Source organism: Lycorma delicatula, chromosome 3, assembly GCF_047948215.1.
Source record: "Lycorma delicatula isolate Av1 chromosome 3, ASM4794821v1, whole genome shotgun sequence".
Classification (NCBI taxonomy): domain Eukaryota; kingdom Metazoa; phylum Arthropoda; class Insecta; order Hemiptera; family Fulgoridae; genus Lycorma; species Lycorma delicatula.
In genome coordinates this window covers 77,270,283-77,294,555 of record NC_134457.1, presented here as the reverse complement: position 1 = coordinate 77,294,555, position 24,273 = coordinate 77,270,283, and the positions used below count along the sequence as shown (strand labels likewise).

Below are 24,273 nucleotides of genomic sequence, written 5' to 3'. Positions count from 1 at the left end.
CAAATAGCTGATCATAAATCAGCTTTCATTACCAGGAACAGATATTTTTGGAGGGATGGGAAAGAGATCAGAAAGTAGATTACAGAAAAAATGGTTATTATGTAGAATAAAATAATAAAATTACTTTTCTAGTTCAACCTGTTTTTTGTTTTGTTTTCTTTTTTTTTTATGTGGTTACAAAAACAAAGATTGGATTCATTATATTCATGAGATGATGTGAATCAGGTTTCTTTGCCTGATTTATGCCTTTCCAAATGAAAATTTTTCAATTATCTTTAACTCTTACTGAAATTCTTACTCACTAAAAATTCTTTGTTAAGTACAAAGTAGAATGAATGTACAGTAATTTTAATTCATTGCATATGGATGCAAAATATAAATACAGTGTTGTATTTTTTATACCTCTGTATGCAAAAATATATGCATATAGAGGTTGCATACACTTTTTGGTGTTATCTGATTGATTGGTACTATTATTCATTTCCTTTCTATATTCTGCCAATTTTTAAGCCATAATGTACTACTTATTCACAGTTATCTGATTTATAAATAATAATTATTGTTTTTAACTAAATTTGTTTGTTTCAAATTAAGAGGTTTTGGGATGGGATGTCATATATAACCCGAAAACCTACTTTGTCTTTAATCAAGATTCAGACTAAAATTTTTATCTTCTCCATCATGCACCTTTCTGTTTTAAACTTCACTAGTTCACATAATTTTCGACTTTTTTTGTTCACGTTTAAATATCTCTATTACTTTTTTTTCTTTTTTCTTTTCACCTCTAGTTAAGCTATAATAAAGCTCTAAATTCCACAGAAAATTTTATAAGATTCTATTTCTAATTCTTCAGTGATTTTTAGTATAAGCAATCTTCTTTCTTGCATGAAACTGTCTTTATTTGCATCACTATTTTCTTAAAGTCTATGTTACTTTGTCTATCCTTTATAATTTTAATACTTGAATAAAAGAATTAATTTTTTGGTATTTTTATTTATTTTATTAATTTCCTCACTATCCTTCTTTTTTCTCTATACAAGCTGAAAACCATGGACTTCAGACTTTATGTCTCACTATTTTGCTTGTTTCATTCTTCATTCTTTAGGGTGGGCGTTTAGTGGACTCAAATTTAGATACTTCTTAATTTGCTTTTATTTAAAATAGTTTAATGTAACATTCTCTGGAATTTAACTTTCTGTTGAGAATCCTTTTAAAAATAATTATTTTTTATTACAGATATGCAAGAATCATATCCAATTCATATAGAAGAAGCAGTAGTAGTTAGAGGAAACATAGCCGTACTTCGTTGTATGTTACCTGCCTCTCATAGGTATTCTCTAACTTGGTTAAAAGAAGAACCCTTATTAGGTAGATCAGCGTTACATCCAGGTGGAAGATTTTCTCTTACATCAACTGGTGCTCTTCATATTCGGGATACTACCATTGAAGATTCATATGCTAAATATTTTTGTCAAGCAACACATAAAATTACCAGCCAACGCCGTATCAGCCAACCTGGAAAAATTATTGTAACAGGTAATAAATAATTTATATATTTTAGCAATTGATAATAATAATTTGTTAATAACACTTTGGAGAAAAATAACATAGAGAAGAAATGGTGAACAATAAGGGGAAGGGATAATTAATTAATTGTAAAAACAATTAATTTTGATCAATTTTTACAAGAAAATATTCAATTAATATTTCTCGATTATAACTTTTCATTCATCTAACACTGATTATGAATTGTTGTTGTGGTAATAATTTATGTATGATACAGAAAAAATAAAAAATGTATATATCTATTTTTTTCCTCCCTACTTAAATCATCTTCAGTTCTTATGTTTAAGTAGTGACCTATACATGTCAATATTTTATTCAGTAGTTTTTTTTTTTTTTGTTTTTCTGGGTGAAAAATGCTTCGGCGTTATCATCACCCAAACACGAGGTATGTGTTTTAAAAACTAAGTCAAAAAAGAATTCACAATTAAAAATTTATTTAATTATTTAACAGTTGTCTTAATAAATTAGTAACCTGATAATCTAACTATATCTACATCAGTGAGAATGTTAATTTATTAGAGTTATTTAATGTTCCAATTTTTATAAATAGTTAAAGTAAAATTGTAACCTTTTTGGTTAAATTATTAAACTATTTAAATGAAATTTGAAGCAAAACATATAATTTATATAGTCTTTTTTTATTCTCTTTTTCAGCAAAAATAATTTTTATAAGCAGAAAAGAGTATATTAATTTATTATTTTACATTATTTACCCCAGTCTTACTTATGGCTGTGATACTAGTCAGAGTTGCATCCTCTAAGAGTTATGATGTACAATATATATCTAGTACCTTGTAGTAAGTAGGCGCCACTTCTAGAATATAATTTACTTAAAATAAAATAAAATTAAATTTAATTTTAAAATTTTGAATATAATTTACTTTAGTTCAGTGAGCTTGGCAACCTTATCTGCAACAGTATATTCAGCTTAGTGAAGAAGGCTGTGGAACACCATTTCATTCCTTGCCTTCTCTAATAAGCCTATTTGGAATTCTTGCCATTTTTTACAGAATAGTTGGAATGGCTAGGTCATTTTCATGAATGACTTATGTCTCACGCCAGATCACTAAGAAACATTAGGTTATTGCACCCATCATAGGACATGCATTACTCAATCTGGATTAATCTGACCCCACAGCACTGGAATGTATATAGAAAAGTAAATATTATTATCAAAGAGTGCAGTCTTTTAATTACCTACAAATTTTAGTAATTAAACTATATAAATCTCTCCTAAGAGATTAGAGATTATAATTACTATTAATATTCCATCTAAAAATTGTTGTAGGGAATATCACTTAGCCTACTTTAGTCCAATAGTTTTGAATTTTACACATTTTTTTTCAAAACCATAACTTTTTTAACTTAAGTTTATGTAAAGAATTTGCCTCAGTTTTATTAGTTTTTTTTTTGTCTTCAGTCATTTGACTGGTTTGATGCAGCTCTCCAAGATTCCCTATCTAGTGATAGTCGTTTCATTTCAGTATACCCTCTACATCCTACATCCCAAACAATTTGTTTTACATATTCCAAACGTGGCCTGCCTACACAATTTTTCCCTTCTACCTGTCCTTCTAATATTAAAGCGACTATTCCAGGATGCCTTAGTATATGGCCTATAAGTCTGTCTCTTCTTTTAACTATATTTTTCCAAATGCTTCTTTCTTCATCTATTTGCCGCAATACCTCTTCATTTGTCACTTATCCACCCATCTGATTTTTAACATTCTCCTATAGCACCACATTTCAAAAGCTTCTAATCTTTTCTTCTCAGATACTCCGATTGTCCAAGTTTCACTTCCATATAAAGCAACACTCCAAACATACACTTTCAAAAATCTTTTCCTGACATTTAAATTAATTTTTGATGTAAACAAATTATATTTCTTACTGAAGGCTCGTTTAGCTTGTGCTATTCGGCATTTTATATCGCTCCTGCTTCGTCCATCTTTAGTAATTCTACTTCCCAAATAACAAAATTCTTCTACCTCCATAATATTTTCTCCTCCTATTTTCACATTCAGTGGTCCATCTATGTTATTTCTACTACATTTCATTACTTTTGTTTTGTTCTTGTTTATTTTCATGCGATAGTTCTAGCGTAGGACTTCATCTATACCGTTCATTGTTTCTTCTAAATCCTTTTTACTTTCGGCTAGAATTACTATATCATCAGCAAATCGTAGCATCTTTATCTTTTCACCTTGTACTGTTACTCCGAATTTAAATTGTTCTTTAACATCATTAACTGCTAGTTCCATGTAAAGATTAAAAAGTAACGGTGATAGGGAACATCCTTGTCGGACTCCTTTTCTTATTACGGCTTCTTTCTTATGTTCTTCAATCGTTACTGTTGCTGTTTGGTTCCTGTACATGTTAGCAATTGTTCTTCTATCTCTGTATTTGAACCCTAATTTTTTTAAAATGCTGAACATTTTATTCCAGTCTACGTTATCGAATGCCTTTTCTAGGTCTATAAACGTCAAGTATGTTGGTTTGTTTTTCTTTAATCTTCCTTCTACTATTAATCTGAGGCCTAAAATTGCTTCCTATACTTGCTTGTCCCTATACTTTTCCTGAAACCAGATTGGTCTTCTCCTAACACTTCCTCCACTCTCCTCTCAATTCTTCTGTATAGAATTCTAGTTAAGATTTTTGATGCATGACTAGTTAAACTAATTGTTCTGTATTCTTCACATTTATTTGCCCCTGCTTTCTTTGGTATCATTACTATAACACTTTTTTTGAAGTCTGACGGAAATTCCCCTTTTTCATAAATATTACACACCAGTTTGTATAATCTATCAATCGCTTCCTCACCTGCACTGCGCAGTAATTCTACAGGTATTCCGTCTATTCCAGGAGCCTTTCTGCCATTTATATCTTTTAATGCTCTCTTAAATTCAGATCTCAGTATTGTTTCTCCCATTTCATCCTCCTCAACTTCCTCTTCTTCCTCTATAACACCATTTTCTAATTCATTTCCTTCGTATAACTCTTCAATATATTCCACCAATCTATCGACTTTACCTTTCGTATTATATATTGGTGTACCATCTTTGTTTAACACATTATTAGATTTTAATTTTTGTACCCCAAAATTTTCCTTAACTTTCCTGTATGCTCCGTCTATTTTACCAATGTTCATTTCTCTTTCCACTTCTGAACACTTTTCTTTAATCCACTCTTCTTTCGCCAATTTGCACTTCATGTTTATAGCATTTCTTAATTGCCGATAGTTCCTTTTACTTTCTTCATCACTAGCATTCTTATATTTTCTACGTTCATCCATCAGCTGCAATATATCTTCTGAAACCCAAAGTTTTCTACCAGTTCTCTTTATTCCGCCTAAGTTTGCTTCTGCTGATTTAAGAATTTCCTTTTTAACATTCTCCCATTCTTCTTCTACATTTTCTATCTTATCTTTTTTACTCAGACCTCTTGCGATATCCTCCTCAAAAATCTTCTTTACCTCCTCTTCCTCAAGGTTCTCTAAATTCCACCGATTCATCTGACACCTTTTCTTCAGGTTTTTAAACCCCAATCTACATTTCATTATCACCAAATTATGGTCGCTATCAATGTCTGCTCCAGGGTAAGTTTTGCAGTCAACGAGTTGATTTCTAAATCTTTGCTTAACCATGATATAATCTATCTGATACCTTGCAGTATCGCCTGGCTTTTTCCAAGTGTATATTCTTCTATTATGATTTTTAAATTGGGTGTTGGCAATTACTAAATTATACTTTGTGCAAAACTCTATAAGTCGGTCCCCTCTTTCATTCCTTTTGCCCAGCCTGTATTCACCCACTATATTTCCTTCCTTGCCTTTTCCAATGCTTACATTCCAATCTCCAACTATTATTAAATTTTCATCTCCTTTTACGTGTTTAACTTCATCAATCTCTTCGTATACACACTCTACCTCATCATCATCATGGGCGCTTGTAGGCATATAGACGTTAACAATCGTTGTCGGTTTAGGTTTTGATTTTATCCTTATTACAATGATTCTATCGCTATGCATCTTGAAATACTCCACTTTCCTCCCTATCTTCTTGTTCATCACGAAACCTACTCCTGCCTGCCCATTATTTGACGCTGAGTTAATTACTCTAAAATCACCTGACCTAAAGTCGCCTTCCTCTTCCCACCGAACCTCACTAATTCCTACCATATCCACATTTAACCTATCCATTTCCCTTTTTAAATTTTCTACCCTACCAACCTTTTTTAAGCTTCTAACTTTCCACGCTCCGACTCGTAGAATGTTATTTTTTAGTTTTCTGGTGACCCCTTCCTTAGTAGTCCCCACCCGGAGATCCGAACGGGGGACTATTTTACCTCCGGAATATTTTACCAAGGAAGGCGCCTCCATTATTGTTATGTGAAAATGCAGAGAGCCACATTTTCTTGGAAAAAAAACAGCTGTAGTTTTCCATTGCTTTCAGTTGCGCAGTACTCAGAGGACTGAGTGATGTTGATATGGCCGTTTAAGTCATTGTGACTCACGCCCCTAACAACTACTGAAAGAGCTGCTGCCCTCTTTCAGGAATCATTCCTTAGTCTGGCTCTCAACAGATACCTCTCCGATATGGTTGCACCTTCGGTCCAGCTACTTTGTATCTCTGAGCACTCAAGCCCCCTCACCAACGGCAAGGTCTCATGATTCATAGAGGAGGTTTTATAAGATAAAAAATAATTGAATTAAAGAATTTAGTGAGAGAAAATTTTGGATTTGTGCTATAATAATGTTCAGGAGAATAGAGTAGAATGAAAATGCAGCAAAATTGCAAAAAACTGTAACTTAGATAAATAGACAATTTCATAAGATTATATGTAGTTAGTAAAGGTTGATATCAATTAGCTGCTAAGATTTACAAAATAAAAAACTCCCTATTGAAAAACCCCACAGTGCAGTCAGTCTACAAATCATTTCAAAACATCTATTGAAAGATGAATCATATAATTTCTAGATTCTCTAAACCAGAAATTGTTATAAGGACTTCATACTATATAGTTTCATAGATGTTTGTCAAAATTTTATGAAACTGTGGAAACTTACAAATTTGAGATGAGAGTCCAATACCTTACTTTGGAAAACAGTAGTTATTTTTGAATTACCAAGCCTAAACACAAATACATATATACGTATAACATCCTCCCACCATTGAGTTGAATCTTTATGTATAATGCATTAATTCACAATAATAAAGATCCAAAGTTACCTTCTCTAGAATGAAGATACCACTTGTAGAGCTGAATATCATCTGTGTTTTGGTGGGTTTGGTATGCAGATGTTCACCAGTATATTAGTGACCAAGGCAATGAAAAACCACTTTAACCCTCCCTTTTCAAAGTAAGCCTGTTGTAGGATGCTCGTTTTTCCTGGGATTTTTAGGAATGATTGTATTTTATATCAAGTTGCTATGGTGGTGTTTTATTGTGGTTGTAGTACTTAACGCAACACACATAAAAAATTCCTCTTTTATTATTACCCTCCTTCTGCAATTGGATTATCAATCTGTTTAACTTAATGAATAATTATTGATCCAATGCATAAATCCCCTTGTTCAGTTTTATTTACTGATATTAATAATATTCGGTAGTTATTTTCTTCATGTTTATTAGAATGTTTTTTATTGACATTTTATTGTAGTGTATGAGCACTTTCATGATGATCACTACTTCATCTTTTATTATTATAAAAAACTTTTTGATAAGAAATTAGAGTAGAAGAAAAGTTTGTTTCATCTTCTAGGTCAGTTAATTAAATTAAAATAATTAGTTTTCTGAGTTTGTTGATGTTTAATTTACTGGCCTAGAAGATGAAACAAACTTCTTTTCTATTTTAATTTTTCAATAAAATGTTTTTTTTATAATATTATCTGATGAAGTAGTGATCAATATGAAAGTGCTCATACATTACAAGAAACAGAAAACTGTAAGAGTAATTTTTATTATTGATAATAATTTATTACTCTACTGCTATGAAGCTCAATTGCAAATTCTTTATTGGAAATTGATTATTTGATCACCGAATGTAAATTTTGTTTATTTCATTAATTTCATAACATACATAAATTTTTAGATATCTATAAAACTTACATTTATTACAGAATCAGAAGGTAACATGTCTCCCAGAATAGAACATTCTTTACCATCTGTTCTTGCTCGTGTAGGAACTACAACAGAACTGGAATGTGCTGCACAGGGTTCTCCACCCCCTGTTTACAGGTCAGTGAGTCTATTGATATGGTTATTTCTTGTGCATTCAGTTTATATATGACATTTTTTAATACCTAATAACACAAAATATGTATTTTTAATGAAAAATAAAATTTATTCAGATTTTTCTCTTTTATTCATTTTTTAAATCTGTCATCACTTCAGAGATTTTATTCTAATGATGAAGAGATTTTATTTACGTTACATATAGAATGATGTAAAATTATAAAATGCTAATACTAACAGAATCTTTTGAGTAAAATTCAAGAATTAATGATAAATTTTTACTTTAAAATAAATTGAGAAGTTATTCGATAAATATTGTCTGACACATGTATCCATTTGGCAGCAATGGTTGGAGGATTATTTCATAATATGTCAAATAATCTTGATAAAAATCATTTTTATATTGACAGCTGAATGAAGATTAATATTTAGAAAATCGCCTACAATTAACCAATGATTGTATACTCCACTTCCAATTTGAAGGTAATATGTACTTCTATTAAAACTATTAAATTTAGATCACATCTATATTTCTTCATCTTTTGTTTGAAACATGAGATTCATAATTGTTTCACATCAGTGTCAATAATGCTCAAATGGTTTACATTATTATGCTTTAGCTATGTAAATTATATATTCCTTTTCTACTTAGTTTTGCAAATTTTTTGTGTTTTACTTATTCTAAAGACATTCATTTAGTCCTTTTTTAATGTATATATGTGACCCTTTTTTGATATAAGAGGACAGTGTTTTTTTTCATATTTTACAATTAACCACAAACACCTACTCTTGATTTTTTTAAAAATTATTCATGTAATTGAATGGTAACTACTTTGAAATTAGTCTTTGGTTCAAAATAATGTGAACAGTACTGATATTGGTACTTATTTATTTTATTTTTGAAACCTTTTTGGCAGTTCTACAGATGCTGTTTACTGGATGAATCTAACTCACCTAAAAAGCTTAATGGTTTTAGATGATTTCACACTTTATACATGATGTTGAAATTTTTTTGTCTTTTACTTGTATGTGATTACATGCCGTGAGTATGCAGGAATAAGGCAATAATTAAAAGATAATTAGATTTAAATTAGAAGTAACCCACATTTGGTTTATCAATTTGAATTTAAACTTTTGAATCACATAATATACTGATATTTTTTCACTTTAATAATTAAGAAACTTATTATCTTACAGCAACTAATTCAATGATAATTTCCAATAGATAATCATTAAATAATGTATTTTTAATGAAACTTAAATTTAATTATAGATAATGGTTTCATTTAGAAATTAATAATATTTTATCATTTGCCGCTTAATTATTTAGAATATTTAAGCATTTTTCTTGTCTGTCTTTTATTTATATGTTCTTGTTCTTTTTTATTTATATGATGATCCTTGTCATGACTTGTTAACAATGATTAACAATATTAGTATAGCTTTTTATCATAGTTTTTACCCTGGTTTTGCTTGATCCTTCTGAACTACATTTGACTAGATCCATTTGTTACCCTGGGAAAAGTACTTTTATTCATTCCTTAAATGATTTGTATAATGAATAATTAATACATAAATCAGCCTTAAAATATTTATTTACATGAAATTTATATGTGATAAAACTACTATTTACAGAGTAGCATATTTTAGATTGTCTACCTGTATCGAAATGGAATGCATTTCACTACATTCACAAACTAGGCCTTATAAAAAAATGACTGAACTGTAAGTGTATGAAAAACTTAGAACTGGAGTAAAGAGGTAGTTTAATCTTACTATATGTATCCAGTACATTACCTGGAATTAAATGAAGACTCTTTCATTTATTAGATTTGACTGATAAGAGGCTGGGATATCAAGGGAATATAAGAAATGTCCCATTATCTTTTAAGTTTTATTACTTATGTATTTCTAATTAATCTTATTTTTTAGGTGGTACAGAATGGAAGATGGTTTACTAGAAGAGTTACGACCTGGTTCCATAATGGTACGTCCTTTGGATTCAATACTTCAGTTTCCTAGAGTAAGAACTGAAGATGCTGGTCGCTATGTATGTGTAGCTACTAATATTGTTGGTGAAGATAGGAGGGAACTTTTATTGTCTGTTAAATCACCTTTATCTATTCATATACATCCTCAGTATCAGGTGAGAAAATTATGTTTATACGTCATGATACATTGTCATAACATGGCACAAACATGCAGCTTATATAGTTGAAACTGACTATAATTTTATTTATTGCCAATGTAGCTTTTATTTATTGATTCGATTACTTCTGTATTTTTTTCATTTTAAATATGGATTAATCAAATTTGCATCACATAATTCAAGGACTGTATGCAGTATTTCTCCAAAAAATGTTAATTTTTTATATTTAATTAAGACTCCTTGAGTCTAGTAAATAAAATTTATAAGTAATTAATATTTGTCAACCATTTATTGTTTCATATACCTTGCCAACCATGGTATATATGATTGATGTTTAGAACTACTGCGTAACACAGAACTCTGAATTACCAAAATATTAGGTGAATCTGAGTATGTATTATTACAAGAAATGGATCAAAAATAAGTTACAACCTTGCTGTGTTCTTGAACTGAAAAGGATATATTAATGTCTTGTGGTGGAAGCACTGGTAGTGTTGTTGTCTTCATGCTCCTCCAGCAGCAATTCTGTACAATATTCAGTCCGTGTGTAGTATCGTTGTCAATATGGCATATCCTCTAAAGGTTTCATCCAGCATAGAAGTGTGTTCAGTAGTTTGATTTTTGTAGGCAAAAAATTACAATTGTTGTGAAATCCATCGCCAAATATTTGAGGTATTTGGTGAGAATGCAATATCCCACCCCACGATCACAAAATGGTGCCAAATTTTCAGAAACAGAAGAACAAATGTGAGTGATGAACTGTGTGCTGGGTGTCCTTCAACTGCAAACATGATGGTTAACGTGGAACTTGTGAATGAAATGATCTTGAGTAACCGGCACATTAAAATTAGAAAGATTACAAGTGAACTTAACATCAGTTATGGTAATGTGTTTGCGATTATTCACAATCAACTTGGTTACCGCAAGATGTGTGGATGATGGGTGCCACATCTGTTGACCAACAATCACAAACATCAACATTTTGCTGAATATTGATATTATTTTATGACTTATTTTTTTTTACACTGTACCTTGTGTTGAAAAGTTAGGAATACATATATTTTATATAATAGTGAATAATAGTTCATTTTAAGTTTGATGCTGTATACATATATTTTTTATACAGTTTGAGCTAAGTATTTTTATGTTGTTCGACTATATTTTTAAATGTTATTACTGAATACACTAACTGCTTTATAAATATGAGAAAAAAATGTTTTAAAACTGTGTTTAAACTTTATTATTAATATTCTTCATTTTTAGATTTAATTTTTATGTATTTATAATAAATTCACTACGACAGACAGAAATTTTTTATATTTTATTATAATATTGAAAAATAATTGCCTTTTAGTATTTTATAAAAAATGCTTACATTTTAACATTTTAATATGTTTTATTATACAGAATGAACAACATAAAACTGAACCTGTAAAATAATCGCTGCAGAATTGGTAGGTAATCTTAGATTGAAATTTTATGAGTGATACGGATCAATTAAATAAGAAAAACATGAAATGTAATTTAAATATTGCATTTATTTACCTTATTGTTACAAAAGATGTTCTAAGACCACCCTGGGCATCGATGCACCTGCTCTGAGCATGTTATTAATAACAAGTTTATTTTCATTGGCTGCATATTTATTAAATTTACAAGAAAAACGTTGAAGGAGAACTTTTCTGAGAACAAAATATTATTTTATCACTTCTCTAAAATGAAGGTTTCTTTTGGAATTGTGTAATAATTACATTAAATTGAATAATAGATTAGCTACTAATTATAGAATTAAGTAATTTATATACAAAAAGTTGCATGTCTAGGTGATGCTAATGTAATATTACTTCTCAAAGAATATTGTTTTTGGATTTGTTGTCATTATTTATTAATCATTCATTAAAAAGACAGTAATGTTTTTAATTTTCAATATTGACAAATGTCATTTTTACTGAAAACTATTTTAAAATAATTTCAGTAAAGTTGAAGTAAAAAAATATATTAAATATTAGCATTATACATAAATTCTTTTTATTAAACAATTCAGGTGGTTGATGGTGGCTCCTCAGCTACAATTAACTGTACTGTCGATGGAGGAGATGGTAGAATAAGCATTGCATGGTTAAAGGATGGTCACTCATTAATGGAAGGAAGTAATGTACAATTTCTTTCTGATGGAGCTGGACTTTTATTAACATTTGTAACTAAGCGTGATCGTGGTATGTACCAATGCCTTGCTAGAAGTGGGGATGAGACTGCACAAGCTACTGCTGAATTAGTCTTGGAAGGTATGTTTATTTAATACATATTCAACTATTTATTAGCATAAAAGATAATCTACAAAGAGTATATTAATATATTATTATTAATTTATTTAAATTTTTTATAGTCCATATATATATATATATATATATATATAGATAGTATAAATGTAAAAAGTAAAATTTAAAAAGAAAAAAACTGAAGGTGGAATTATGCCTAAAAGCACTTAATGTGAAAAAAAAGTAAGGTAAGAATGTTCTTTAATTGTGTACTTTGTGGAGTGGCTGAATAAGTTTATATAATTAGTTAATATATTATTATATAAGACATAGTATTAAAGATATGTAAATCTTCCATCTTCCTTTCTGTTGACCTTGTTAGCCTAGTGAAAAATTGTTAATAAAAATAACGATCTTTATCATATATTGTTCTTAACACTTAATATTTAACACTTTAGCAGAGGAAAAATGTAAAAAAATGTTATGCATCTATTGCTAATTTCATACAAATTCCATTAGTGACCAGTCAAAAAATACCTATATTCTACTATATTGATCGAATTTAAAAGATGATGAAAGACCATTAAATAATTTTATAAAAGAATGTTCAGAAAATATTCTTGCTGTCATTCACAGCAGTTTTGGTTTTTACTCTAAAACCTATTTAATAATGCTAAGCACAGTGTGGTATAAGTATAAAATTCTAGATAAACTTCTCTTTATTATCACTTCATGAGCTTATACAATAAATCATCTTCAAGCTTTCATTCTTATATCTTTAGATTTAAAAGTGGTAGTACACTTATTTTAAAATAATATTGTACACTTTATTTTAAAAGAATGTATTATTACACTTGACATCTTTCTTTTGACAGACTTAAAAAGATGAATAAGTTCTGTAGTGACCAGTATGCATTTTTTATAAATGCTATTGAACAAATGCATCAAAATAGTATTTTATTTCCTAGAGTAAATTTCATCAGTGTTCCTATTGCACATTTTTTTTTTTTAGATAACTTAACTGGAAGAGTATTTAAAAAAGTGTATAAAATATAAAATTTTATACCTTTCAGAGGGCTTAAAATGAACCCTCAATGGTTATTAGGTTACAAGATTGCAAGAATGATATATCGAGCAAAAAGTGAAAATCTATATAGAGAAATATGAGTGTGTAATTATCAAACAGTGATATTCTATAATGAATGGTTATTAGCAAAAAAAACTTTTCCTATTTTTTTCTATTCATAAATTGTAAAAATGCCTATCCCATAATGAGTAGCAACAGTCTCACCTTTATCAGTCCAAAAAATAGATTCTGGCTTTTTCTGCATGCTAATGACATCTTCTTTCATTTTGTTGACAAGTCAGAATATTTTAAAACAAGTGGAAAAAAGTATTGGCATAATTTACATGACATTTTTTAACAACATTTATATTCAAATTTCTTTTGTTTTCATGAATGTTATATAATTTTGCAAGGTAAAATATTATGTTTAAATTACATGTGATTGCACATAATGTTTTCACTACATGCCATTAAATATTCATTCCAGCCTTAGAAAAATATTTAATAAATATTTTTTTATTGTTCTGGAAAAAAAGGATTTTCAGGTAAATAAGCTTTTAGTTGGAAAACTTAGGTTTAAGAATGTACATCAGATGCTATAATAATAACAGTGTTGGCAGCCTGATGGGAGAAACCACTCACCTCTGAAATTGGCATAGTCTATCCAGGCACAATAGGTGCCAATATAAATATTGATAGGAAGCTTACTTAAGGCGTAGTAAGATGGGTTTCCATTGTCTTCATCAATAAGCCAAATGTACTACTTCACATCAGCATGCGAAACCCCTTAGTGTAACACATTCACAGCCATAAAAGCAACACTTCACCCACAGAGAATGGCTGTAAAATTAAATCATTACTATTGAAAACATCATTACATTATTATTATTGCCACTTGTAACTCAGATGTATTAGATGCATCATAACAGTAAAAACACTGAGACAGAATAGGAAAGCTAAATGACTGGGACATATCATAAGAGTAGAAAGTGTGATTTAAACAGTACTAGAATATTAGTAGAAGGAGCAAAAATAAGTCCAGGAAAGAATAAATATTGTAGATGGACTAAAAGTTAATGAAGTTAATAATAATTTAAAAAATTTAGCCAGTAATAGAGGAGAATGGAGATTTACATGGTGCAAGGGACCTGTTTCAAGCAAGATAACCCTACAACAATACTTTTTATGATGATCACAAAAATTGTCATCATGTACTCATTTTGTATGTAATTAATGTACATGAATACTAGTAGCTTTGTAAATATTTTTTACACAAACAAAAAAATTTATTGTCGTAATTTTGAGTTGAAACTACAACTTCATTATTTAGTTATGATGTATCTTATTTTCTGCTCTTACTTACCATTCCTTTATTTATGTGACATCCATTGCTCTGGTCATTGATTTACCTTTAAAATAATGTGTTTACAGAAGATAGGGTTTTTGTTTATTATAATTAATAAAAATTTAAGTTTTTGTAAACTTTAACAATATCTTATATTATAGCAAGCGTATATTTCTAATTAATGGATATTGTAAAAGTAAAAATGTTAAATTTGTTTGTTAATTTAAAATAATAAATTTTTATTTATTTTCTCTACAGCAATTCCTCCTGAACTACAAGCTACATTCATTGAACAGACATTACAACCAGGTGTGGCTGTTTCTTTGCATTGTATTGCTTCTGGAATGCCACCTCCCAGAGTAACATGGCTCTTAGATGGTGGACCTCTTTTACCCAGAGGAGGTTATGTGTTTGGTAGTTACTTGGATTCTACTGGTGATGTCATAAGTCACCTTAATATTACTGTAGCACGGGTTCAACATGGAGGATTATACACTTGCATTGCAAAGAATTCTCTTGGCACTGTACAACATTCAGCTGCTCTTAATATTTATGGTAAGGATTACTTTACTTTAATATCTAAAAGAAATATTCAGTTTTGGTAAAAGATTACCTTTCATTTGTTAACATGGACACATAAATGTATTCTGTAAATGAACATGTCCTCAATCACTAAAAGTCTGTTATCCTTTAAAGAGGAAAAAAAGAGGTTGAAATAAAAGAATTGAAACAGGAGATTGAAAGAAAATGCAATGGATAAAAAAAATTCCATAATTCTTACATAAATTCCAGAAGTTGTTAGAAATTTGATACTTGGCAAAACTTTTCCATTAAGATAATGAGATCTAAACCAGAAAAATATAATCTTTGGATTATCATGTCTCCTAGCAGAAGTTCTGATTTGGTATTTAAGATTCTGCGTGTTAATGAAAAATAGAACTTTGCAAGAAGAATCAGAAGATAAAGGTAAATGTAAAGGCTTTACAAAAAGCCTTTTAAGATTAGATGCTTAGGCCATACAACTCTATGGCATGAGGACTGTGAAGGGTAATAGGGATTTAGGTACATTTAACCATTACTTTGAAAGTCTAAAGTAGCCTAAGATAATAAGTTATCCCTGTTAAAGGAAATGTTTACTTTGTTCCTAAGTTGGTGAAAATTTATTTCTCAAAATTCAGCATTTTTTAATCCTACTATTAAAGATTACAATAGCAATCACAATGTGATTAAAATCACCATGTTTACGTGGTGCTGTTACCAAGAATCAGGTTCTATTTTTTAGATTCCCTCATTCCTTCTGAATGAAGAACTCACTCACTTAAAGAGAACTCAGTTCCCTCTCAAAGTCCTTCATCATGACCAGTAGCAAATCTCAGAAAAGTTTTTCAACCTTTTTTTCAGTCCAGCACCTTAGGAAGATTATTCTTCTGGTTTTTGGTGCCTATTAAAGAATTAGTACTTCTTTATACCTAATATTTATGGTTTTGCTGGACTGCATAACTAATGTCATTTATATAAATGATTTGAATTAATAATAATATACTATTAACTTATTAAAAAGGTAAGGTGGAGTAAATAAGTTTATCTGAACGTATTATTTTATGTTAGGAAAGATTAGGAGTCCCTAGAAAGATCACAGTTCCCAGTTGTACTTACTGAATAGTCACTAGAGACAAAAATTAATAAGAATAATGTAAAGAGATTAATGATAAGAAGGTTTAAATGTTCTCTCAGATATGATGAAAAACAGTATAAGCTAAGAAATAGTACCCCAAGATTCCTATCGATGTTGATGTTATTCTCCACAGAATGATTCAGAATACTTGGATATCTTTACTCAAAATGAGAATAGCACATTACTAAAAATAATCTTGCTTTTAGGGTATGACACAACATATTGATTTTTCTCTAGATACTACAGAACTATCCAACAACAGCCTCATTTAACTCTTGTTCATCCTTAAAACTGTGGTATGTGAAAGAAATCAAGTCAACCATGGACCATTCAACCAAATCCCAAAGTAGAGTTCCAAAGGGAACTCTACCTTTCAACTCAGATTATATACTGCTTTCTCAACCTCTGTTCAATAAAGAAATTAATTAACATGAGTACTGAACTAGAATAAGTTTAAGCACATGTTGGGCCAAAATCAATTAATAAAATATCATAAGTGATATTCAGTTGTTTTTCAGTTTATCTGAATTGATAATAATCCATAATAATTACAGAAAATAACAAGTTTTTTTATTGGAAGATATGAAGATGCTCCATGATCTAGTAGATCTAAAACTGGTGGCATTTTAAAAAAACCAAAGTTTGTTACAAAGACATTTGTAAAGAGCTCTCAAACTTCAAATAGAAAGACGTATATTGAGCTGTTATGCTTCTGATAATAAAAGATACTATCCAGAACAAGCTCATAAAAAAAAGAACTGGAGTTTAAGTATTATTGGACAAGATTATGTCATGTGCTTTTTGAAGATGATTTGAACAAAAGGGTGAAAGTTTGTGAGAAATTTATCATTCCTCCTTGAAGTAATTCTTCATTTCTTACTCTAGGTCATATGATTGGTCTGATGAAGCATATTCAAAGTAAACAGCTTGTAGTAGACTCATAGTAGTGTTAATTGATCTATTGAAAATCCTCATGTAGCTATGAAGAAAAAAACTTGATGTAGCTGGAGTTCATGTTTGGTGAAGAACTACAAAAAAAGAATGTTGAGTCTTTATTTATTTTACAGAAATTCAACAGTGATTTATATCTTTAGATGTTACAAGATTTTGTTTTTCTCAAGTAATTAAACAACTTTGTATTTGACATTGGCTGTCTGTATATTTGGTAGCAAGTTATCAAACAATTTGGTACCTTAACACTATGACTTTCAATTTAGAGACTATCCCAATCAACTTTTTCTAAATAATAGGTTGCCAAGGATGCCACTTTTTCCATGTGATTTGATGTCTTTTATTTTTTTATTATAGAGAATTGTAACAGCCATGATATTTTCTTCAAATCCAAAAGACCTACTGCCTGAAAACTGTAAACTGAAAACTCATTATTTCAAAAACTGAAAAAATTATTAGAAAAAATGTAAATTTTGTGACAAAATGCTGTCATAAATGTGTAAAAGCAGAAGAACAAGATCACCTCTTACATGTATTAAACACATAATAATAAAAAAAGATTTTTTTTTGTTTAATTAATTTTTTTTGTGTTCACTTGGTGAAACTGAAGCTCACCTAATAATATTTTGTAGTTTCAAAATAAATAGAAAGCTACAAAAAAAAGTTAATAATATCAAAGAAGTAAAATGTTTAATTATTTAGTTATGAGACATCAGCATTTGATTGTTCTAATGTGGAATATTTTTGAATGAGATAGTGAAAAAGAGGGTGTGTGTGCATCTGTTTAGGTACATGTAACAACTCTTATTAAATAAAGGTGTATTAACTGCTGACTTATGATTTTTGGAACAAATAAACCTAAACAACTTTTGTTTAAAAAAAGAAAGAAAAAAATGGCTTAGGACTAGCCGCCATTTTTTAAGAGATTTTTGTTAAACTTACATGCTTTTTTCTTACACATGGTACCATTACTTCAAGAACAACTGATTGGACTGAACTGAACTTGGCCTGGGTTTATCTCTTGAGTAATTAATTTCTTTATAAATACAAAAAGTTTAGCTTTAAAACATCATCATCTTCAAGGCAGCTATTTTTTTCAGCATTTTGACTTGGAAATTTTTTGATCCAGGAGTATTTCACCAAAATCATAACAAATGATACAAAATCACATCTATTATTAACTATATTATAACTGTTTTACACATATTCAAATTTTAGTTATCATAACGTCTATAAAACATATCCAGATATGATAACTAACTTGATGTAGGTAAGATAAAATTTACATCAGATTTTTATTCATCTGTTTGTAAATGGAAATAAATGCATAAAATTAAAAATTATGATATGTGATGAATTCTTCTTATATCACAGGACAGAAAAGTAGAGATATCATTAGTCATTTATCTCTCTTACTTCCTCAAGCCCAGTTTCTTATATAAAAATTATAATCACTTATCATACTTATACTATTGTGTAGCTCAACTCAACTAATAACTGTTAAATGATATTATAAAATACAAATTAAATATCATAAAAAATAATAACATTTAAATTAAACCTGTATATTTGGATAAAACATATTATTATCTAAGAACTTACTACTTGTTAAGTACAATCAGTAAAAATAATAGAAAATGCTGTAATTAGACATTTATATTTTTCCAGATGTAAAGTTTTCTTACCATTACAGCGGCCTAATGCTTCATTAAAATAGTTAAACATATATTAAATCTAATAAATAAATCACATTCTCATAAAAATGAAGGGTAAATGATTTGAATAGAATTTAAAATCATATTTGTTAATCAAATGAAGAATTATTTTTTAGGTCCACCTTCATCACGGCCACCATTAAACTTGACAGTTGTATCGGGGAAGGATGTTTATTTACTTTGTCCTGTTGCTGGATTTCCTATATCAAGTACTACATGGCAACGTGGTTCTGAATCACTACCAGTTAATTTTAGGCATAGAGTGTTCTTAAATGGAACACTACTAATAAGTAATGTTGATGGGGAACATGATAAGGGAGAATATCGCTGCACAGTCCGGAATCAACAGAGTCAAGCTGCTAGTGGACGTGTCTACTTAAATATCATGGGTATCTTATTACTGTACTATTATTATTGTGTAAATTCTATAGACATATGAACAAGTTAAACAAGCAAGAAGAGCTCTATACATTGAAATTTAAGTGCATGTTTTCTAACTTTGTGAGCATATGCATGCATGAAGATGAGTAGTAAATAAGATTAACAGACTTTAGTAATAAGATACTGGTTGATTTTTATTCAAATCTGCTCCTCTGTTCTATGTTGAGCTGATAATATCTGTCTTTGGAATTTATTCCAACGACAGATTGGAATCAATCTTTTGAAATTCTTTGGAATTTATTCCAAAGACAGATATTCTTCATTCAACAATAGAATGAAGAGGTCTTCAGTTAACTGCTTTTACTTCTATTGAACTCTCAGTTAAAACTGTTTCCTATGGTATCCTCTGGATCCAAGTAGCTTTTTCATGAAAATCGTAGTATTCATTTCTTGTAATTAACAAATAAGAAATTGTTGTTGTTTTGTCAAGCTGCAGAATCCACACTCTTAACTCTTTTAAAGACACTCTCTTTTTCTGTTTAGCCTCCAGAACCACCATAAGGTATTACTTCAGAGGATGAATGAGATGATGTGTATGAATGTAAGTGAAGTGTAGTCTTGTACAGTCTCAGGTTAACCATTCCTGAGATGTGTGGTTAATTAAAACCCAACCACCAAAGAATAGTATTCAAATCTATATAAATGTAATTGCTTTTACTAGGATTTGAACCTTAGAACTCTCAACTTCAAAATCAGCTGATTTGTGATGACAAGTTCACCAATAGACCAACCTGGTAGGTCTAAAACACATTAAGATGAAGTTTTGAAAGATTTGAATATCCATGCCATTTATGTACATTAGCTTTGGAGTTCAGTTGAGCTACCCTTTTTATGATAGCCGTATGCAACTGACATACATGGATATATACAATGATTAGTGACAGTAAATGACTGTTGAGTGTGCTGTGTTTATCACTTTCATAATAGACCTAAATCCTTCTTCTTTTATTATTATTGATATGTCTAATATTTTATTCCTTTTGTTTTTCTATATTTTCTTTTGTGTTTCATTATATAGGACTTATATACGCTTCATTCCACAAAATTTGTTATTTGTTTGTATTACTGTTGTTTCTTTATTTCTGTTTGTGTGGCAGCTCAGTTTAATGAAACATAGGCATGCTGAGCATTCCCTAAGCAATCCAAGAATAGTGGTATTACCAGAACTTTATGGCTAATTCATGTGGATTTATTGTAGTAAAAAAAAATAATAACGCCAGTCTTGAATTGGGCATTAAGTTGTAATACCACTAAGAATCACTAAGAATTGTACTTTTTTTGAATAAGCTACTTATGCTATTATTAAATACAAAAAAATATTGTTGCACAGTTTGAAATCAACAAGGTTAAGTTGCTGGTGGACATTTAATAGCTAATGGTATATAACTAACCACAGAGTCGTACATAGCATTCACAATAAAGCCACTTGCTCACCAAAGATCCATATGTATTTCCATATTATGACAACTTTAAATTGCATATAGATTGTTTATTGCTAAATAAGTATTACAAATAAAACATTTTAACTGCTTAAGCAGACTACATTACTTAGTGTATATAAGAAAAAATTACATTTTTAAGGATTTCTCATGTAGATAAAGCTAAACAATAACTATCATAAATAGCTGTCATTTTACTATTACGTTTTTAGTAATCATTTTTGTTCTCTATGCAATTCCATAATTAACATATTTTTCCAAAATTAAAATAATTTCAGCACTTTTATATAAATTATCAGATCATTTTAAATAATTTTGACAAAAATTATAAATAAATTAATTTGACAAAAAATTAAGTATCATCATGCTGATATGACAGATTGTTTATTTTATATTTAAATATTTAACAAATTGTTTATTATATTAACAAATGTTTTACCAAAAGGTTTATCAATGAAATGTATATCTGTATTGATATTATTTACAAACATAATATGAAAAATACACAAGAGAAACTTGTTTTGTAGTTCTGATATTAATCTTAGGCAAAAAAAAAAACCAACCAGTAATCTTTTTTTATATGGTGTCTTCTTAGACCATTATCAAAGCGATAAATGAATGAAATCTTCTCTTTTGAATGAAAATTAAAGCAAAAAAAAGAACTGCAGAAATGGCTTCTCAAATCCCCAAAATGTAAAACCAGTTTCAAAAAGCTTTCTCATATAAGTAAGCAGACATAAAAATTCAAGTCATCTTTAAGAATTTGCGATTTCATTGCGCTATATTTATTTTAATAAAAACTTCTTTTCACCTTCTTATAATAATACACATGTCAGTAATATTTCTAATTCACCCAAAAGATGTCATTTTTCCTGTTTCTTGTATATCCAGTATTACAGTGTGTATTACAACATAATATACAGTGTATGTATGTATGAAGCAGTACATATGTTACAATGAATATTATGGATATGTCTATTTTGATTTTATCCTTTTTTGGATGATAATTAATTACAAGCAAACTTAAGCTTGCACATAGGAATATGATTTTGAAATACTTTGTGCAAAAAGTATCATTCATAATTCAAAATTCAACTCATCTTCCAGGTGATAAGCAGAGATGGTATCACGTTTTAATGGACATCAGTGTAAATTCTTGTTAAGTTAGATCAGAATCCTGAAGGGTTTTCATTTACCAGTTTTTCTTGATCTAAATGAAATTTTTACACCTGCACTATTGAATTTGTTTTGTTTTTTTTTCTAGAACCACCTGAAATTCAACCATTCCAGTTTCCAGAAAATCTCCAAGAAGGAAAACGTACTCAATTATCATGTACTATAGTCTCAGGAGATTTCCCAATTGATATAACTTGGAATAAAGATTCTCGACCACTTTCTTCTGATCCAGATGTTCAAGAACAAAATCATAATTTTGTCAGTGTTCTACTCTTCAGAAAATTAGCTGCTCGTCATGCTGGATATTACACTTGTATTGCAAGAAATGCAGCTGCACAAACTAATTATACAGCTAAACTTGTAATACGAGGTAATATTATATATATATATATATATTTTAGTTCTACATTAATTTTATTTTATGTTGATATCACTTTTAGTATTGATTTTTAACCATTTAGTGTCCCCATACTCTGCATACAAATAAATAATAATAATAATATGTGGTATAATTAACACTGCTTGAATTTTTAATATCTTATACATTTTTTTGTGAATGAAATGATGATGAAGGTAAGTTGGGGAAGATAGATTGAGGATGATAGGATGTAAAACCTCCATGAACTATGAGTACATGGGGTTTAATAAAAGCTATGCAGAATTTTAGTTTTTTTAAAAAAACTATTTATTCATCATTATTGATTTTGTCACCTTTAAAGTACTCCTTTTCAGATATAGTACCATTCTGCTAGTGCTTTTTTCAATCTTCAAAGTATCTCTGCAATGCAATTTGCAGTGTGGCGTTTAGCTCTTTCAGCGATTCTGTTTTTATCTCTTCAATATTGACAAAACATCATCTTTCATGATTCTTTTCAGCTTGGGGAATAGGATGAAGTCACAGGGGCCATGTCCAGCAAATAAGGAGGCCATGTCATAAAGGTGTTTTTGGCCAAAAATTCACGAACAAGCAGTCAATTGTGAACAGGTGCATTATCGTAATGCAATGAAGGGTTATGCTAAAAATTCAGGCATTTTCTTTGGATTGCTTCATGTAAACTGAATAAAACTTACAAATAGTAATTTTTATTGACTCGGATAGTGATTCTACATTTGTCTGTAATCATTTTCTTCACTTTTTTGACATTGTAATCGGTTGTTGATGTGCTTTAATGTCGCTGATCATCTCAAAACATCTTCACAGTCCTCTTGGAATTGTTTGCACCACTTTTAAATGCTTGTTTTATTCATAGAAGAATCACCAAAAGTAACATTCAACATTTCCAATGCGGTGTTGCACTTTATTTCTTTCTTAAAGCAAAATTTAATACACATTTTTTGTTCCATTTTCTCCCAAGTTAAAAATTGCTGACCATACCATAACACATGTAACCAGATGTTCAAGAACAAAATCGTAATTTTTTCAGTGTTCTACTCTTCAGAAAATTAGCTGCTCGTCATGCTGGACATTACACTTGTATTACGAGAATTGCAGCTGCACTAACTAATTATACAGCTAAACTTGTAATACAAGGTATTTCGACAGCCAACTAAGCATCCAATATGGTTATCAGTAAAAACATATGTTAGGAACAAGTGTACCAGTACAACAAAAGAAAGGTTGTGATAGTTGGATTTATATATCCTGGAAAATTGAAATATTATGCATATTCTTTTATCAAACCTTGCATTAAAGTAAACTTTCACTGCTCTCTACAGCCATCTTATCTATTTGTTAAATACAGTAGTCTCCCTGTTATTATTTGCCTGTTTAGCTGATTCTTTGAGTTAAATGATCTATAATTTTTTATAAAATAATTAATTTTTCAACTTATTTTCCATAATTTAATTTATATCATGTAATGTAATTAGGCTTTACAGTACAGAACTGTATTAGTTATGTGCAATAATATTTAGACCTACATGCAACCAAAAAATTTTATGAAATGTAAAAATCTTTTGTAAAAATGAAAGATTTCAATGTGATAACATAGACTTTATATACTAGTGTATGACACTGTGTCTGACTCATACATTTCTTTAGCTAGCCCAAACATAAACAAAAAAATTTCACACTGATTTCATAACATTGATACTTAAGCGGTTTTGTCTAAAAACTTTTTCAATATCATGATTTCATAACTACGTTGTAATCTTGAAGTGAAGACTCATAAAGTCATCTCATAAGTTGTGTTTTGAATGGTGTGATATAAAGTGGCATCTATAGACTGAAAAATTGTTATACAGTGTGTACACATTAT

At 29.4% G+C, this 24,273-nt stretch overlaps 1 protein-coding gene across 1 annotated transcript in view; it reads left to right on the top strand.

The window, feature by feature from the left end:
* Positions 1–24,273, top strand: part of LOC142321719 (cell adhesion molecule Dscam2-like) — a 187,715-nt gene that overhangs the window by 86,387 nt on the left and 77,055 nt on the right. The window contains exons 2-8 of the mRNA XM_075360021.1: positions 1,237–1,536; positions 7,686–7,803; positions 9,733–9,946; positions 11,994–12,234; positions 14,877–15,173; positions 19,076–19,348; positions 22,104–22,385. Of these exons, the coding sequence (XP_075216136.1) occupies positions 1,237–1,536; positions 7,686–7,803; positions 9,733–9,946; positions 11,994–12,234; positions 14,877–15,173; positions 19,076–19,348; positions 22,104–22,385 (1,725 nt within the window). The remainder of the gene's footprint in view (positions 1–1,236; positions 1,537–7,685; positions 7,804–9,732; positions 9,947–11,993; positions 12,235–14,876; positions 15,174–19,075; positions 19,349–22,103; positions 22,386–24,273) is intronic.